The 20,712-nt window shown below is 39.2% G+C and overlaps 1 protein-coding gene and 1 pseudogene across 1 annotated transcript; one reads left to right on the top strand and one right to left on the bottom strand.

Moving 5' to 3' along the window:
- Positions 1-225: 225 nt before the first annotated feature.
- retm (real-time) lies at positions 226-6,638 on the bottom strand. Its single transcript, XM_020951653.2, has 6 exons — positions 6,023-6,638; positions 3,427-4,362; positions 3,095-3,353; positions 2,915-3,033; positions 1,908-2,238; positions 226-1,786 (listed from the first exon to the last, which is right to left on the bottom strand). The coding sequence occupies exons 1-6, from the start codon at positions 6,083-6,085 to the stop codon at positions 1,506-1,508; spliced, it is 1,989 nt and encodes a 662-aa protein (XP_020807312.2). The 5' UTR covers positions 6,086-6,638; the 3' UTR covers positions 226-1,505.
- Positions 6,639-15,214: 8,576 nt separating this feature from the next.
- Positions 15,215-15,471, top strand: LOC147644763 (histone H4-like; annotated as a pseudogene).
- Positions 15,472-20,712: the final 5,241 nt, after the last annotated feature.

Below are 20,712 nucleotides of genomic sequence, written 5' to 3'. Positions count from 1 at the left end.
AAAAAACTATAATCTACTTTTCCGACTAAATAATATTCAAAATAAAATTAATATAGGTAAAGGGATTTTGAGAATTTTTAATTGCCAATTAAGTACCCATTTAAATTAATTTTAAAGTCATAGCGACAATCGGAATTAATTGTAAATTTTGTTTAGTTTATTATCATCCCCGGAGATCTGAAAACAAATCCTGCGTATCTCCCAGATAAATGAATATATGCAAAATTAATCTTATTGGCTTTATTGATTGTGTTCTTATTACAACTTACACAGTTAGTCAACATGCAATGTTCTCTATTTTCGTTATTGGCTATTTGTATAGACGATCGGTTGTCACGCTATTGATTATTTTATATCTTATAAATAGTATACAACGATTTTGCTTATTTAGCTAATTTTTAGTCCAAACTAAGGTTCTCTATTTCCGAAGGTTAAACTAATTAGGTAACACGTAGTCATTGATAAATATATTTATATAAATCCTATTATTAGCGTTCATCGGTTAGTATAGCGAACATGTGGAGTAATTCCTTTTTGACAATTGTTAAAAAATTTGTATAAACTACAATAAAAAATAAAATTTTGTTGGTTTTATAAATGTATTAGCTAAAATGGACTAATTGACGGATTAAAACATGGTTTAAAATTTCGACATCCCCGCCTAGAGTGAGTTGCACTGGTTTCCAAGGATATATGTACCTTCATATGTATTTACCTCTTTGAAAGCATATATCTTTTTTAATGCCATTCTGTTTCTGTCAATATTTAAATTTTTTTCGTTTCTTAACTCGCATATCTGGTCTTGTACAAAACTACTGTCCGACTTTTCAATCAATTTAATCCTTAAATATGAGAATGCTAAATATGTCAGAAATACCTCCATCAGTTCGTTGCAATCTTATAGCCAGAATTTACCTATACAAATGTTTTAAGAGGTACGCAAATTCTTACTAGCTAGTATTACGGTAGTACACTAAGCAAACAAAATATTACAATTTTTCTTTTACAATATATGTTCGATTCGGGAATAAAAACTGATAGTGATACAGAAATGCTTATCTCCGGGATACATTACATTTTACCTTATTCCTTTAAATAATCGTTTTCGTAATGCTTTTGTTATTTAAACATTAAAAATTAAAGTCATAATTTGAATTCCTAATGCATTAGACAATTTTTTTCAAACTTTAATCCAAAGGGAAACATTTTGAACTTTTTATCTACAGCCAAACAATACATGAACATTATTTTAAATATTAAAAAATATAATAAACTGACTAAATAAATTTCTTTAAAAAAAAACATTTAGCTAAATTAAACAAAAATAATCTAGAATGAAGAGATTGCCACTTTTCCTCTTAAAAAAAAATATCAAGGGTGTCGGAAAGATTAACGCTCTTTTCTATCAGCGTGCCAGATAGCATATCCGCTTCCACTGGCTCCCCCAATGGAGAAGACAGTCCATCGGTGCCGCCCTTTGCCGCACCCTCTTCCTTCGTCTCATATCATCGACTCTGGACAGAGCTGGCCGCTGACGAGTTTGAGGAGAAGGCCGATTGCAGGCTTGTCATGGAGCCCTTGTAGTTGACAGAGCTGAGTACCTCGTAAAAGACATTCAACTGTGCTCCCGAGGGACTGAACCAGTGCATTATATAGCTGTCGTTGTGGTGCATCACATGTGAGCCCTGGACGCTCTCCTTGTGTCGGCAAATAAGTGTGGGCTCTTCCCGGAAATAGTTGACGCCCTCAACGAAGTCTTGCAGATCAAAGTACGACACGGCGGCATCTTTAACCAAAAAGCGTGTTAAAACAATTAATAGAATATTATAATAAATAAAATAATTATAAGCTACAAACAGAAAATCTTTCATAGGCTTCAAAATTTTCGCATATAAATGAGCTCTCACCATTCTTCTCCGGCAGCTCCTGGGTGACTCGGTATAGTGTGAAGTGTAAGTCATTGCGCATTACATCAAAGTCCCATGTCAATACGCTCTTTGGGTCTTCGTTCCGGATAAGCAGCTCGTGGCTGAAGCCCGCCTTTAGCTCTACGCTCTTGTATAAGTTATTATGGTCGTGCTGAATAATTGTGGACAGGCGCTTGGCTGGAACAAGTGCCTCGGCAGCACTGGCAGTGGCTTGCAACTCAACGGCGGCCACGTCGTCGTCATGATCCTCTTCTAGCGAGTTCATCTTATATAGCGATTTGGGAACTAGTCCGCCCTCATGTATCATGGTCTGGTAGTGGGAAAATATTGCACTTTCTTAAAACAATTGATAATCTTTATCCAAGGGTCGGTGATAAGGACTAAGCACGTATGTGACAGCCTCTGGGGTGAAACAGAGATCAGGGACGCAAAAACTGATGTGAACGGTGAGCACAACTGGGGGCTAACAAGCTCACATGGACATTGCACATTTTGCAAACACAAAAGACGCACAAACAACAAAGTGTAAGCGACGAACAAAAACGAGGAAGTAAGACAATAGCTGACGATTATAGATATTAACATATTCTTGTGGTTGTGGAAGGACCAGTGGCGTACGAAGGAATGATATTGCTGTTATAAGCTCCCAATATCGAAATTTCCCAATGAAGTCCTGCGTACGCCACTGTTGGTGACAAAGAAGATCGGAAGCAGAACGAATGAAAATCGAGAGAACGAAAGTTGAAGAAACTGCTTACACAATTGCATTTGGCTAAATAACAATGGCGAAAGTATTTCTGACTGACTTGCTCCACAAGCGACACAGGCTGGGCCTCTAACTGAGCCGGAGTCGGACGGGAAGAGAGAGGCGGAAATATATAACAATATATATAGTAAGTACGTAATCTACAGATGCTGCAGTCAAGTCATGAAGTCCCAACACCGAAGGCGTGCCACAGAATCGCAGGCATCTCTATGGTGCTTACCTTGCATGGTCCTCCCAAGAAATCTGGCACTATTTCCTCATCGAGATATTGCGCCAGACCATCCTTCATGTGAACGCAATCGGGCCCATAGAATAAAAACTTAGAGCGGGTGTGTTCGTCTATAAAGATTGGTTAAAGATTTAAAATTGAGTGCGAAACCTACAAGACGCAGCTACTCACCGATGAACGCACTAACAATAGTCCAAGCAATGGGAAAAACTCTTGGCGCACGCACTACCAGAACACGGCCCATTGTCTCTGGGTAATTGCGCTCCACTGTCTCGATGATGTATAGAAGAGCCTTGATACCGGGTCGCCACAAGTGACGCATGGACAGCCCCTCCAAGTCAACGAGCAAGGACCAGTTGAGCACAGGCTTCTCAAGGCGCTCCGCGCACTCGTTGATCTTCTGTATGCCCTCCTCGCAAATGTGCAAAGCCTGGGCAGCAAAAATCAACCAGAATAGGATAATTCACTCGACAGATCACTAAGGAGGGATGCGGCATTCTTACCAAACGCAGCAGGCCTTCCATTCCCAGTGACTTCAGCAGGCCCTTGACATCCATATGGCCCAACCTAAGAATGTATACGGGCCGTCCGTCCTTGTCGTGGTGATGCCAGCCGCCCGGGAAATGCTCCACAACCACAGCTGGCTTGGTGTACTCCTCCATCAGGGCGTCGATGCGGTGCTCACGACGCCAGCGGAGCGAATCGCAGAGCATGGCGAAGGCCTGACTAACATGCCAGTCTCTGGCTGCCAAGAAACGCAGGATGGTCTGATAACTGGGCGATCGCTCCACGTCATCGACACCATCAAGCATTTTTCGCAGCTCCAGCAGCTTGGACTCCTGCATTGGCGTGAGTTGCCCTAGACTGCGAGCGATGAAGTCACCGTCGAGCAAAATGTCATGATGCTGATCTGGAACGTGGTCCAGGACCGGTGACTTTGGAGCGTCGGCCGGTGGTGTCCAGCGGTCCACATGTGTGATACCCTCCTCACGTAGCTGGCTAATGAAGTACTCAATTATCTCCTTACCCTTGAGCGTCGTCTGGGTGTACTGTTTCATTCCCATCTTTTCCATGGAATGCTCAAAGCCAAAAAAGTTTTTAATGTCCAACGTGGCCGTCTGATCGAAGCACGTCCATTCAGAATTGTCAGGATGGGAGTAGTAGCGACACCTCTCGAAGATCTCGATGCGTGAGGAGAAGCTTTCGTTTACCGCCTCAATACTCAGCGTGCGGTTTCCCATGTCTAGGTAATTGTGCTGCAGGAAAAACACGAAATCTACGCCGATTAGCTTCTTGAAAATGTACGGCGCATCCACCGCCAGCTTGCAGCGCCTGCTTGTGTTCCGCTTAGCCCCATTCTCCAATGACTCGTCCTTAATAATCTCGCAGTCCAACACAATGGGCATCTGGGGACAGGTGGGAAAACGACGCTCGTACGCCTGTAAGTTAAAAAATAATATTATATTTATATTTATATATATTTTTATTGTACAGTTGGACAATTTTTTTGTTCATGTAATCAAGACCTTTAAAACTAACAAAGGACATCTTTTACAAGAAATGGAATTTTATCTATCCCTTTTTTTAATGAAAAATGTAACCAGCTTAATTGCGTGTTCCTTAAGATACGTATATACATAGGTGAAGGTTAGAATTATAGATCGCTGCCCTTCGTCCGATTGACAATTAAACCTAGACATGATAAATAATTTAAAAGTTAAGGACGACTGTGCTACTTGTATATACATAGTGTTATGGGAAACTCGAAACCAAGAAACAGCTTGTTGTCCGAGTCTGAGAGCGTGTTCCAGTGTTAAGTCCCATCAACCACTAAATTATTTAAAGCAAAGGGGATATGGGTCAATTGAAGGACCTTAACAGAAGCATAAACTCTCAGATTAAGTATTATGTGTATGTAAACTTAGACACAATACTGCACCACGAAATTGATGTTCTTAATTAAACGTTACATTTATATTATGAGTTGTAATAAGAATACGATCTTTTTCTGATTACACCCGTTTAGGGTATTGTAATTTTAACATCAGTCATTTTAAAAACCATTTGACAACGGGATTAAATTTTGATTTTGATTAAATTATTATTATTATATCACTTAAATCGATTAATTAGTTATTAGTGATTCTCCAGTGGCAGTATTTGTATTATTAAAAATATATATAAAAAAATAAATATTACAACTGATTACAAATTTTATAACGCAGAGGTTTACAAATTCTAACAAAAAATAATTAACAAATTCATATATTCACAAGTATTTACACACATATTAATGTAGGTTGCTGTATAATGCGAGTGCAAGAAACCTGATTTAAGCCCTGTATTAAGGACATATGTACATATAAGCCAATTAGTTACTGCTAAAGAAATAAGTCAATGTTTACAACAAATAAAATAGAGATATATACATATATATATTAATATATTCCGCACTGGAACACAAACAGTAGATGAATATAATTATATATACTTTATATACCTAGGTATATATATATTTGTATGTATACATAGTTTACAGCTATCACCTCCTCAAAAGCAGATATGTATACACACATTTTATATTTCTGGTGCCGTTATGCGACAGCTCGGAGATTATTGTTAGTGTCCAAATGGATCGCAATCACTCATTTCCGGTTTCAATTATCATTATTGTATCATTTGAGGAGGAAAATACAAAACTAAACCGAACCGCTCATCTGTCAGAGTTCTTATTTCATTCATGATATTACATACATATTTACGTTTGCTCTTGCTCTGCCATTCTATATTGTATAGAGAAACAAACGTTCTCTCCTTCTCACTGCGAGCGCAACAGAAAGGAGAGAGCTCCGGAAATGCTGCCCAAGGTTAATTTTATTTATCGTCTGCATTTTTGTAAAACAAGGAAAGCTGCTGACTACTGCCTCAATAAATATAATATGCGAACAGACTTCGACAGCTGCACATTGGCACATACAATAGTCAAGGGAATGGCACCTATTATCACGCCCTTGAATATTTACGAATGCACTCACAAACACAGGAAAAGGGGTGGGTTACGGAACACACGCCTACGCCTCATGCAAATATGATACACACCTTCATAACCAGTTCGAAGGGATATTTGTAGACCCTCACAGGAGATTGGAACTTTTGCACCATCTTGTTGCTCTTTTTTCTGCTGTTCTGGTGGTACTCGAAGAAAACACTGGCTAAAAATCAATGTTCACTTTGTATGCACTTTTCCGATACGGCCTAGGGCCGGGGAGATTTGTTCGAATAGTATTTCGATTTGAGCAAAATATATCAGGCCACTTTTATATTTAATAGTGACAGCACACAGCGTTGTTTGATTTTGTTGGAAATGTAATGTGTCTTGTGTCAATTAGCCTTTGGCGTTGGCGTTCTCCTTTTGCACAGTCCCAGCTTGTCTGGCGTCTCAAACACCAGCTGGCCGAGAAAAGCAGGGAAAGCCTATCTCTTGTTCTGGCTAATGCGTGCGTATATTGACTTATATCGACTATTCGATTTCAAATACTCGATTTCATAAAACGTCAAGACGAATATTGTTTATTTATTTTAACTTTAAATATTAAAAGACCTGCGCCCTGTGGTTGCGCATTCACAGAATAAACTGATTGATGAAGATAACGAAATTATTAAAGTTTCTTATTCCGACAATTCGGTATATCGCGTCTAAATTTGGTTTGGTATTAAAAGTATGGTAGCACTAATTTATCGATAGTTGTAATGGTATATCGATAATCAGCTAATCACTCATTATAAAAAAAATAAGCACTCATTCCGCAGTTCGCAAATATTAGGGCCTTGAAAAAAAAGATACATAATAAAGTATACATTATTTTAAGCATACAAAAAACATGTTTTTTAAGAAAGAAGAAATATTACATAACTCATATATATAATATTTATTTATTCCTTAAGGGGTTACATACAGTTAGAGGGCCAAAAAAATTGAATTTTTTAGAGTTTTTTCTGAAGAAACTTTTTAACTTATTGATCCCAAATTTTATACACATATTATAGTATCTTTTAACTGTATTTTAAGAGTTAGAACTAGTAAAAATATGTATGTGGAGAAGAGTTACACCTGTTATCCGGGAGCTCCTCTTAAAAAAGACGTTTTGCGGTGACCACTATACATGTATGTCGGAACTGGATCATCCGAAATTAAAAAACCAAAAAGATTTTGTTAGAGTTATGTCAAATCTAGAAATTAATCGAAGGAATAAGCAAAATAATATTTTTTTGACAAAATGGCAGTTTCGCAAAAAAACAAATCGATTTTTCGCCGAAATTTCCGCCTTAAATTGTTTATAAAAAATAAACTATTTATTGGAAAGAAAAAATCTTCGATTAATTTCTAAAAAATATATTTAAGAAGGTCGTGTTAAAATTTGAGACTAATCGGGCTAGCCGTTTTCGAGCAATGTTGGTCACCGACTTTGAAAACACCATTTTGAGAAAAACACGTTTAAAGTTTGGAATGCACATATACATATGTACATAGGAGCACTTTACATAGAGCACTCTGAAACGACTTTTTCAAATTTACTTATAACTCAGGAAATATTCACCGGAATTAAACGAAACTTTCTGTGTATATTCTTAAAAATATTTACATTAAGAAAATAAAATAAAAAAAAATTGATTTTTTAAAAATTCTAACTGTGTGTAACCACTTAATATTATTTAGAACCCGGTATGAAAATCAAATTACATGGTAATATACATAAAAGAAAACAAATTTTGGAACCGGCCTGATTAAGGGTCCCCAAAAACCCAATTTTATTTAATTATTATAATAATGTGTTTGCAAGTTGCTTATGTTAAAAAGTTCTTAACATTCATATTCAGCAGCTCAAAACACCCAGGCCGTGCCAAAATTGTAGGCCGGTGGGCAGGCATCGGGTCTTTCAGCCCCCCGGCTCTCCATTATTTTTTGATAGCTCGGGGAAAAAAAAGCTGTTACCGAGCGATGTTCGCCCGCACACTGTCTGGCTGCGCTTTTACCCTTCGGACCCCGAACAATGTTCCCAGCGGCTTCACTGAAAAAAAAAGAGCCGCGGGTAGGTAACTGAATGAGCCGCGGGAACTTAAAACCGCACTACGTTCCCGGGTGGGAATAAATTGGTGCCATATGCATATTATTTTTTTGCGCGTTCTCTGGCGGTGCCGTTTCCAATTTCTACGAAAATTTACATAATTTATACAATGCCTTGCGCTTGCGGCTTTTCCAGGCTTGAGGTACTTGTGAGAGATTATTAGGAATTTTCTTAATTTTAGGTTTGTTTTAGAGATCAATATTGTTTATTGGTGTGTCTAATCAATTGAGAAAAACTCTTTCGAGTAAAAACCCATTGTAACATTGAATTGTGTGTGTGTATAATTTGAATTAAATTAAGGACTACGACTATGACTATATACTATAAACTACTTCTGGGGGGTGGGTGAATGGATGGGTGGGGGTGGATTATTTACAGGGGAGAAAAAATATAAGTTAAAGACTATTAAAGATAACCAATATTATTGATTTATATTAAAAATTAACCTGGCTGGGCCAAGTAGTTGTCTGGATCTGTGATAAAAAATTAAATTTCCACATCTATCGTATATGAGGCCTTTTCTTTTTAAATGGTCAATGTGCCTAATTGTTTAGTTTAAAGATGTGTGGTCAATTCTCATGGAGGTCTGGTCAGTGCTATTAGCTATTGTCTGATTCGTACTGTTTTTGTTATTTTCAATAAATTTTTCAATTATTTTAAATGCAAGTACGTCAGCTCTTTTTATTTTAGTCATTTTATACAGCTTGCTATTGTTAATGTAGTGGTGTGTTGAGGGGTCTCTGGCAGCAGCCCCAACAGCCCTACGCAACACCTTCGATTCGAATAACCGAATCTTCTCCATCAGATTAGATTGGATATTAAACCACCCCATGTGGCCATAGATTAGGGCGGGTTGTAATATCTTTTTATATATTAACGTCTTTACTTTAGTCAGTTTAGTCTTTGTCACAGCTTTATTTTCCCCCAATGGGTCGAAGACTTTATGCATTTTTGCTATGCAGCCTTTGGCACGCCTCAGTGCGTTCGTAAAGTGTTTTCGAAAACTCAATTTGTCATCGTAGAGAACGCAAAGGTATTTCACTTCTTTTTGTTCTATAATTTGTATATTTTGATTTATATATATGCGTGGGTGAAAGCTTTAGCCTCCATTTCCTGAAGTAGTCACAGAGTTGGTCAAGATAGCAATTTAGGTCCATTTCAGCGCTCGCAATTCTCGCCCCCGATGCCAGGAGGAGCACGTCGTCTGCGTAGATTAGGGGTAAAATAGATGCCGTTGATTTAGAGAGCGGGTCCCTCCTATATTGTGGGAAATCAGCCAAATAGATGTTGTACAGTATCGGTGCTAACAGAGAACCTTGTGGAACGGGTCAACGATCGATCTACACCATTTGGGCTGCATACATAAAATGATCTATTATTTAGGTAGCTATGAATGACCCGAGTTAATTTCGTGTCGAAATTGTAAAATATAGTCATTTTATATATGAGCCCATCCGTCCATACCGTATCGAAAGCCTTTTCAAAATCCAAAGCACATGCAATGGTCGGTTTTCTTTCGGCTAAGTTACCGAAGATGAAATTATTTGCGACGGCTAAAGAATGATTTATTGACAGGTTGTCCCTGAAACCATACTGAAAATCTTGTAGAATTTCGTTTGCTCCCAGATGCACTTTTAGTTTCATTAGCAACATTTTCTCAAATAATTGACTAACGGCTGACAGAATGGTGATTGGCCTATAGTTTTTTAGGCTTGTCTTGCCATTTTCACTTCTTGTAATATTGGTTTTCGGTATGGGCATAACCCTTCCACATTTCCAACTTGTTGGGAAGTAACCAATATTAAAACAGTGATTAAACAGTCTGGTCAGATGACTCAGAACCAGCCGATTGCAGCGTTTCAGGAGGAAGTTGCTTGTTTTATCCGGACCCAGAGTCCTCTTCCCATTGTTTGCGCTTATATATTCTGAAAGCTGATCGGCATTGGTGAATCCGGAGCCATCTGCTCCAGGCCATTCGCCATCGGCCGTAATCGTTTGGCTAAATTCAACTATGGGTTCATCCGACGCTTGTGTGAAAACTTCACTTACAAAGTTTTCCACAAACGTGGAGTGCCGAGATAATTCCGGGCTGCTAGCTGTCAATCAATCATTTTGCTTATGCGTTTGCTCAAATTTCCATGCCAATGCATTGACTTTTTCAAATGAAGAAGTTATGAGCTCATGGGTGTCAAAGTCTATATTTTCCATCTCATCCTGTGTGAGACGAATCACTCCTCCAAAGTCGTACGCCGAGTCAGTAGGTAATAGTTTCTTTAAGCTAATGTCGTTTGGTCTTATATCCATGACCTTTCGCTCAATGAATTCGAGACGGCATTTCTCGATTTCATTGTCAATAAGTCCGGATAGGATCGAGATCATCTGCTTAATTCTGCTACCCTCGTGATAGGGCAGTGAGAGGCGTTGCCTAAACAGGCGCCGTCTCAATTTCCGACGACAATGAATAAGCTTTAGACATTTGTCACTCAGTTTGAGGATCTTCCTTGGTTTAGACGGGTCAATAGTATGTCTGGGAATGGCTATTTGGTTTTGTAGTGCCCGCTCGAACGCCTCAGTCAGTTGGTGAACATGAACATCAATGCTATCTGCACTCAGATTGGAATCATTTGGGATTGACGTTATGTTCCCCAAAATCGTCATGTTCCATGCCAAATGGTCCATCTTCCTGAAGTTTAGGATGACTTTTGGATCCATTTGCACTGGCTGAAAACGTCCGAGCGGCAACTCGGCCATCACACCAAAGTGATCGGAAGTAAAGTCTTTAACCACATTACAATTTCTGCCATAGTTGAGCGGCAAGTCAGTAGATGATATGAGCAGGTCGATTGACGAATGGTTATTGTTCGAGTTCCGCCGTGTAGGCTCTATTGTTGGATTCAGTATTAGATTTGGCTGATCTTGCAGCCACTCAAAGAGAACCCGCCCGTCCCGATTCAGGTGTGTCGAGTTGTGTAATGGGACATGCCAACTGGGGTGTTTGGCATTTAAGTCACAACCAATTATTATTGCGCTGTCAAGTGAGTCGTGTTGTATGTCCCCCATCAACGAGTCTAAATCAGATTTAAGGAGTGGGTCTTGAGGTCTTTTATATAAAGAAACAGCAACTACCGTTTTTTTTGCTACCGTTGTTGTCGATTGATAATCTAAAACTATGACAATAGCCTCAATAAATTTAAGTGGCTTCAATGCAATTCTTCTAAATTTGATGCCATTTGGAATACAGATGGCCACAGATGTACTCCGTTTTTCTGACTGCACAGACGACCTTAGCATACTGTTAGTGTGCGTAGCTCCTGCTAGCTGATGTATGAATTGATATTTTGACAGGACAATCTGATGTCGTCGACTCAGTCTGTGCTCTGCAATTAGCATTATATGCGGACGATGTAAGTTTATAAAGTTGTCAAATTCGTGTCTTTTTCGCAGAGACACAATAGAGTTAACATTTTGAAACATACATTTGAGCTTACGCATCACACGCGGCAGAAAGAGATGTGGAAGACATAGCCATTTGTAATATAAAGTCAAGTAATATTTGCTGTTTTTGTTTTTTGAGATCAGTCGAATTTTCGGCATGTATGCCAGCGTACTTTTGTGAGACCTTCTTCATAATGGCTAGACATTTGAAAATGTCGGTGCCAAAAAATTCAATAGCATCACTATTGAGCGTATCGAGCGAGAGAGAGTTTTGTATAGGATTCAAGGTTTGTTTTGTTGCTAGTCTAGCTTCTATGTGCTTATGGAGCGCTGGGTTGGAGGTAGCAATTTTTTGAACCCGTGAGGGGGGGCTGCTGCCATTGCTATGGTTACTATTGCTGTTCTTATTACTATTGTTTTTGTTGTCAAAGAGAGAAGCAAAAGATTTGCCATTTTTAATAAGGGCATTTGCCCTGCCCATTGTCCGGTTTCTTTGACTAACTACTATTTCCTTCTTCTTTTTTATTTTTTCTAGGATTTGAATTCTAATCGGACAGACTCATGTTGCAATTGCTAGCGACATGAGTAAATCGCTGACAGTTAAAGCATTGTCTCACTTGATTTTTATCCTTTTTGAGACCCTCAATTGTAATACGACAGTTTAATAAAGATTTTAGTTGTAAAAGCTGACTTAAATGTTCCGCGTTCCCGATTTGGATAAGCCAAAATCGATTTTTAAACGATTTTACACACGCAACGTTAACATTTGGCAAGGCCTCTTTGAGAGCCGACTTAACATCTTCAGAGTTATAAGACTCAATGGGTAATTTCTTAATAACTAAAAAGAAATTTTTGAGTTCATCAGGTGTATACGAGTAGAAGTGGAAATTTTTTGTTTTGAGCATTTCTTTTGTTTTCAGACAATTGTCCAGGTTATTTACTTCAATATTAATCAAATTTTTATTTATGATATTTAGAATAAATTGGTTATCTTTGACAAAGGTCTTTAACATACCCGTAATTTCCTTCGGGAGTGCATTGTAAACTGCAATGATTGGAATTTTATTCTTTGGTTTGGAATGAGAGGAGGGGGAGGATACATATGCTATTGCTGCTGCCGCCGCCGCCGCCGCCTCTGCTTTTGCTGCCGTCGTCCTAGCAGTCCTTGTTGACATCTTTTGGGCCGCTTTTGAAGATCTCGAAGACACAGAGGCTGCCGTTGTTGTTGCTGCTTTAGCAGCTGGTGCAGCCCCCTTTGCCGTTGCCGCCTCCGCTGCTGCCTTCATTGCAGCCATTATCGAGGTAGAAGGTCTATTGTCGTCGTCGTCATCGTCGTCGTCGCCATTATCGATGTCCATGATGTTAGGCTGTGCAGGATGGCACTGCCTTTTGTCGGGTTTTTTATTGCTGCTGCTGTTGTTTTTGTTATTGCTGCTGTTGTTGCGTCTGGCATTGGTATTCCCCATGAGCGAGGGGAAAAGGGCGTCATATTGAGCAGCCATATCGTCATTATCACAGTTGTCGCCGATGCCGTCGTCGTTTTCATTTTCAGCTTCCTCCTCTTCAGCAATCAACGGAGCAAACTTGTTGCCATGAAGCTGACGTACGTTGACAGTCCGCCCTAGGCTAGCCAATTGCTCCTTGACGTTGCAGCTTCTAATGATTTGCGCTAGTTGCTGGCGCAGTGACTGGACCTCCGACAAGAGGCTATTCAGCTCATCTTTATTTATCAGCACTGTGCTGGGATCGCCTGCAGCCGCTTGCATCGCCCCATTTTGGGAGTTGCCGTTGCAGCTGCTGGCAGCGTTCTCGGCAACGCCACCAACACCGTTGTCGCTGTCATCGTCATCGTCCATAACAACATCATTGTCAGAGTCATTGTCATCGTCATCATCCTCACTGGTGCTGGAGAGGCTCGAGGCGGAGGAGTGCGAGCTTGATGAGCTTGATATGGTGCGATGCTTCCTCTTGGTACAATTGGACAGCCTAGGAAGAGTAGCGTCAATTATTAGGAAATCATTAGGTACTGTAGCGGTAGTTATTGCTGTAGTAGCAGCAGTAGTTGTTGCTGTAGCAGTAGCTGTTGTTGTAGCTGCCGCTGATGACGCTGCGAGAGCCTCCGTAATGGCGGCACGAGACGCCGCCTCGTCCTTAACCTCACCCTCACCAGCTGGCCCCCTCTTTTTTATGGGACCTTTGGGGCTCTTGGGACTCTTGGACACTTTGCCCAAGTTGTGGCTGGACTGTTGTTTGGCAATTAAATTTTTGCATTTGGCGAGCGTGGCCATGTCAGAGCATAGGTTATTTGCACGTTGATTAATAGCTATGCTATTGCAGTTATTGTTGTATTTATTTTTATTATCACATTTGTTGCTGTTGCTATTGCAATTATTCTCTTTGCTATCACATTTATTATTATTATAACCGGAAAGGCTGCCGTTGGTTTTGCACTTGGTAGCATCAGTAGCAGCCGCTTGCAGCTCAGCAACATTGGTTGTATTCAATTTCTCCTCTTCCCCCGCCGCCGTCTTCGTCGACAACACCGACGCAGACGCTGGTAACGACACTACCATGCGTCTCGTCCCGTCTCTATCTCACACACGTAGAGGTGGAGCGAGCAGTGGAGATGATCTTCACTTAAATTTTCTTTTATTTAAGCTTCAGGTCTATTTCCTCAACTTTTAATTCGTCTTCTTTTGATCAACTTTAAATGCCCACTGGGGACGCGGATGTTGCCACTGCAGAGTCCGACATTTTGCTTCACTATTTCTTTTCGAAAACTAACGAAAAACACTTTTGTTTGTATAGAACTTGCAGCATACTGAATCGAGGAGGAGAGCACTTTAACTATATGTTTGGCAGCGCTCGTTTACGCTGCCAATGTTTGCTCGATGTGCAATTTCATTTTCTCCTTTTACCTGTGTTGTGTAATTAAATGATACAAGGTTTTAAATATTTTTAGTTCTTAAATGTTTCATAAAACAGTTACATTTATTAAAAGGTGAAATAAGTATTTGGCTCATTTTGTATGGCTGTCTGAAGTTCAAGATTTAAATTTGTAGGCATAGCATTTCGTTAAAAATCATGTGTAAAAATATTAAATATTTTAAAGATAGTAAACATTTTTAAGAAAAAGTAAAATTTGAACCTTTCAACCGGTCAATTAAGTTTTGAAGGGAATTTATGGATTCGTTTCTTAGTAATGCCCTATTAAGTCCCCCACACAACATTCATATTAGAGTTTACTGGAGCCTATTACCCAAGGAGAGACGAAATTAAATACATTTAAGAATGAAATTTTTAGATTTTTAATTAATAGCTTAATTTTAATATCGTAAATGTATCTGGTGTATCAAAAAAGTTTTTTATCTCTTATATATACATATATTTTTGTTAATAGCATATTTGCCTTATTGCTTGTATTAGCATTTTTATTCCCATATCATTACGATCTAAAAACTATGCATTAAAAAATATACTGGATTATGTTTGAATAAATCTTTCCATACAATTGGTTCATAAATAAGTCTTTAACATAACTTTTAAAAATATCTGCCGATTTGTACAAAATGTATTCCCTCTTTGGCTGCTAGTCAAAAGCAACTTAAGCACGCTCGCCACGGATGCGTGATTGTGACTCGCTTGGCGTGGATGGCACACAAGTTGGTATCTTCAAAGAGTCCAACCAATCAGTGGTGACTTTCGAAGTGTTAAAATAAAAGAGTGAAAAATGACTGGTCGCGGCAAAGGAGGCAAAGGCGTCATCGCAAAGTGCTGCGTGATAACATCCAGGGTATCACAAAGCCAGATATCCGACGTCTGGCTCGGCGTGGCGGCGTGAAGCGTATCTCTGGACTCATTTACGAGGAAACCCGTGGTGTTCTTAAGGTGTTTCTGGAGAACGTCAAGAGGAAGACAGTCACAGCCATGGACGTCGTGTACGCCCTGAAGAGGCAATGCCGCACCCTGTACGGTTTCGGCGGTTAAAAAATCAGTACAGTCTGTACTCAACAATCGGTCCTTTTCAGGACCATCATTTAATTTCATAAAAGAGAAAAATTATCAAATCAAATTTCATTGCTATATTTCATTTTTTATTTTATTTTGTACACTGTAGGCAGAAGTTACAAACTTAGGCTACAGGGATCGGCCATAACAGCGGAGATTTTCGGCCGGAATAAGGTTTACATGATTTGGTTAAATTAATATAGAGGGATCTTATAAATGTATTAACAGTTAATTGCACATGGATTATTTACAAGTAACAAATGACAGATATTTTATGAGGAAAGTGATTGGTTTATATACGGTGTAAAAGATTTGCTGATTTGAGGAAATTAAGAATTAATTGGATGTTTGCAAAATTAGGGTTGAATAACTGATCAGTAAGTTTAATGTTTGGGAAGTTTGATCTATGTGTTTGAAGTGCTGGACAGTCGTTAAGGATATGGGAGATTGATATTTTTTCGTTGTTACAGAGCTGGCACTGATCGTTTGGTGGTTGTGAAAAGCGATGTTCGTGGGTGAGCCTGGTGTGGCCGAGTCGAAGACGGATTATTTTGGTGATCTCTCTTCTAGGTAGGTTGAAGGTTTGTATGTAGTCAGCTATGCTTAGGGCATCTGGGTTAATTGGTTGATACCACTGCGATGATTTCTGCAATATTTTAGGCTTAAGTTTTAGCGTGTCGATTTTTATTTGATTGTTGATGTCTCCACGGTTAACATTTGGTATTGTTAGTAGTGGAGCATTGGTCGCTTCTTTTGCTGCTGTATCGGCTTTATCGTTGCCTTTGATTCCGACGTGGCTGGGGACCCATAAGAGCTTGATTTTGTTTTTGTGTCTTAGCAGAAGGTCGCGGATATATGATACATAAAAGTTGGAATTGTTTATGTTTGCAAGTGCTTCCAATGTGGATAGGGAGTCTGAGCAGATGCAAAATTTCCCTCTTGTCTTGACTGCTATTTTGATGGCTTCAAGGATAGCAATCGCCTCGGCTGTAAATACAGATGAGTAGCTTGGAAGGATAGCTTGTTTCAGTGTTTCCTCTTCTGTCGTTATCGCAAAGCCAATTATTTCCTTACTCAAGGATCCATCTGTGAACAGAAGCGTGAAATTTTTGCTAATAAGCTGGTGTCTGATTTCCAGAAATTGTTTGACAAATATGTCCTTGTTGGTGTCTGATTTTTTTACTCGGCTTAGTCGGGTATCTATCTGGTTGGTATCCAGAAACCAGGGTGGACATGATGGTTTTGGCTTATGGGGAAGAGAGGTGGGGAATCCGAGCTTTAGGCCAAGATTAATGCAGTGGTTAACGGCGGAGGATCGATATTTTTTTGTTTTATTTTTGGTAATCCGGTGAATGATTTGCCTTAGAGGGGTGTCGTTTGCGTGGATAATAGTGTTGATTGTTTTTGTTTTTAAGTGGTCGATTCTGTTATCTATTGGTTCAATATTTGCTTCTAGGTATAAATTGAAAGTGGGTGTAGAACAGAAGGCTCCCAGAGAAGTTCGTAGGAGTGAATTAATTAAGGTTTTAATTGGTTTTATTAGTGATTTCGGGGAGTTACCATATATCGGTAGAGCATAATCAATTTTGGAAATGCATAGACTTTTGACGATTTGGATTAGGGTGTTGGGGTGGCTGTTATATTTTCCGTTGGAAAGGCATTTAATTATGTTCGATGATTTCTGTAGTGACTTGTGTAGTTTAGTAATATGGGGTTTGAAATTGTATTTTTTGTTGAAAGATAGACCTAGAATGGTGAGTTCGTTAACTGTGTTAATAATTGTGGATTGTGTAGAGACCTGGCATGAACATTGTTTTTTCCGGCAAATGTGAATATGTTTGCATTTTGAGATTGAAAGCATAGCTCCGGATTTTTGGCACCACTCATTGATTTCAGCAAAGAGCGTATCGAGGTTGATTGAAATGTTTTTGTCTTTTTTTAATGGTATTAAGATATTGAAGTCGTCTGCATAAGCTGTGTGTTGAAGTTCCTTGTGCTTGTCGATTATATCTGAGAGACTGTTGAACGCAATGAGAAAGAGAATTACAGAGAGTGGAGATCCTTGTGGAATGCCATTGTGGAGTGGGTGTATCCTTGAGGTGTTATTATTGGCCCGAACTCTGATTTTTCTGTTTGACATGAAGTTAATCACATATCTGATTATCAATGGTCCACAGCCCCATTCCGACAACTGATTAATGATGGTATGTAATCTTATTTTTTCGAATGCTTTTGCAAAGTCAAGAGATAAGATGGATATGTGTCTTTTTCCAGAGAGGGCTCTGCTAATTAGAGCGTCTGTGATTAGCAGACAGTCCATAACAGATTTTCCCTTTTTCAATCCCAGTTGACGGCTATTTAGTAGTTTGTTACTTGTTGCAAACCACCATAGCCGTTTTGAGATTATCTTGTCGAGGGTTTTAGACAAACATGGGTTGAGAGAGATAGGTCTGTACGATTCAGTCATGGTTTTGTCAGCACCTTGTTTATGTATTGGTATAATTGTGCTAATTTTGTATGATTGAGGAATATAGGATTTTAATATATTGTTGAAAAAGTATATAATTCTCATTTTGAGTGAATCAGCTACGTGTCTTATCATATTGTAATTTATCTTATCTTGTCCTGGGGTGTGACCCTTTAAGCTATTTAGAGCAGATGAGAACTCTAGGAAGTTTATATCTTGTTCCATAAAGGCTGCAGTTCGGTGTGGGGGATTTAAGTAGTTCCGCATACTCAGTTTGAGTTTTTCTTCAATAAAGGAATTGGAAAATTGGGAGTCTTCCGAGCGAAGAGACCAATAGCTTGCGAAAGCTTGGGTAATTTCTTCAGAGCTGTTAAGAAGATCGCTACTGCTGTTGTCCTTTATTGCATGTATTTGTGTGGCTTTGTGAAGGCCACAGAGTTTCTTAATATTGCTCCAAATTGCTTCCGGCTTGGACTGTGGGGAGATTGTTGAAGTCAATTTAAATAGGCTTTCGGCTTTGCTGGATTTTAATTCCCTTCTGAATTGTGCGTTGATTTTTTTATATTGGATGAGATTCTCAATGGACATGTCTCTGTTGAAAGTTCGCCAGGCTTTCATTTTTTCCTTTCTCATACTATTCAATTTGTTGTTCCACCAAGGGACATTATGGTGTGATCTAGGTGGTCTCGTATGTGGGATGGTGTTGTATGCACTTTGCAATATAATTTTCTTGATGTTACCCGCTTCCTGATTAATGTTTGGTGAAATTGGAATTTTGTTGTTCAGGTCATCAGTGAGCGTCTCGAATTTTTCCCAATCAGCTCTGCAAGTAACGAACCGTTGTACATACTTTTGTCTTGCTCTCTGGTTTTTCGGGAAAATTTCGATGGTGATTGGAGAGAGTCACTGATTTTAAAGTCGCAAAATATTTTTAGTTCAGGTGAGCAGAATGCCAAGTCAACGTGTGTTAACGTTCTATGTGTTGAGAAATGTGTGGGTTGTCCGTTGTTAAGGATAATGAAATTATTGTCCAGGATAAATTTTCCCAATATTCTACCTCTCTGATTTATTGTTGGAGATCCCCAGCTGTTGAAGTCCCCTGTAATCAGATTTGGGCAGTTACCTGATGGTATAATCGAACGTAGATCCATGTGATTAAATTTAGTGTTGGGAGATATATAAGAAGATATAATATTGAATTTTTTTACAGACTGAATTTCTATTGCTATGGAATCAACTGAGTTTTGAATAGGGATGAGTTTGTGCTGAATGGATTTGTGAATTAAAATTGCCGCTCCGCCATCCGGGCTATGGGAGGCTGTGTAGTGAATGTCGAAGTTTACTGGAATAGGGATTGGTTGGGTGTATGTAATGTGGGTTTCTTGCAGTGAAATGATTTTGGGAGTAAAGCGTTTTATTAAGACTTGCAGTTCGTTGTAATTATTCAGGTATCCATTCATGTTCCATTGTAAGAGTTTCAGGGTCATTTTGATTATTAATGCGTTGTTTTTGTCTCACTTGAGGCAAGGGATTTAAGTTTTGCTCTAGTTATTATTGCGCTTTGATCGTTTTTTAATAGTCTTTTTGTTCTGTTTGTTGAGCTGAAATGAAGAATTTTTGCCGATTTTTTTGCAGTATGGGAAGTGCAGGGGGTTTCCGAGCTGGATGACATAGGTTCGTCTGGCTCGGGGTTCTCGGATGTTGGTGTGTCAAATTCATTTGGGGCATAGCTAATTGGTTTCCTTGTTGATTGTTGGGAAGAGTGGGCTACATTTAATTTCGCTGCTGAGGAGTAAAGTGATCCATCGTGGTGTCTTTTGTTATATATGGACCAGGCTGTCCTATTGTCGACTTTTTGTAGGGTCTTGATGGCCTGGACTTCCTTGTTCGACAAGAAGACAGGGCAGTCCTTGTTGCGGGCATGGTGGTCTGTTGCTGGGAGTTTTTTAAGGCAGCAATTTATGCAATTGGACTTGTTTTGGCAAATTTCTAAATTTTCATAGTTTACATGGGCATCCATACCACAGTTGGCGCAGGTTGGAGTGTTTTTGCAGAATTTTGCAGTATGTCCAAATCTAGAGCAATTGTTGCAGCGCATAGGGCGAGGTATAAATGTGCGCACCTGAACTCTCTCGTATCCAATATAGAGGAATTCTGGCAGATTGGATTGCTTAAAAAAGATTTTAATAAGACCCGTTTCGTTTTGTTCAGTTTTTTGGAGGACCTGGTTAGGTATATATTTATATATTTTATCGACTCTTTCTACTTTTTGTGATTTTAGGTTTTCCAAGATAACTTTTTCTTCTATTCCTCGTAAATCATTTGAATAAATTATTCCTACACTGGAATTAAGGCTTCGGTGTTCTGATATTTTTATGGGTATATCGATGTATGGAGTGTTAGAAGGCATGCTGATAAGTTTCATTAGCTTTTCGACTTGTAGCAGATTTTTAGTTTTAATGAGTAAGTTACCGTCTTTGGTTCTCTTGCAACTTGACACTTCGCCCTGAATGGCATTGTCGATTGTTTTTTTAACAATGAATGGGCAGATAGCAGCTAGTGGCTGGGAACTCTCATCAGTTCTAGTTGCAACCAAGTATATTCCGTCAGGCGGATGCTTTCTCCAGATGTCCGGTGGGTCAAGCATTGTGGGGTCAAAAAACTTTAAGGCCTCTTAAAAGTTGCCAAAATTTGTTTGTCGCTCCGGTTGAAGTAGAGATAAGAATTGTTTTCGTTTGCTTTGTGCTAGCGTT

This window comes from Drosophila serrata, unplaced genomic scaffold (genome assembly GCF_035046125.1).
Source record: "Drosophila serrata isolate PLE 108 unplaced genomic scaffold, ASM3504612v1 contig_100, whole genome shotgun sequence".
Lineage (NCBI taxonomy): Eukaryota > Metazoa > Arthropoda > Insecta > Diptera > Drosophilidae > Drosophila > Drosophila serrata.
The sequence above is the reverse complement of the archived record's forward strand: the minus strand, read 5'-3'. Positions and strand labels throughout refer to the sequence as shown.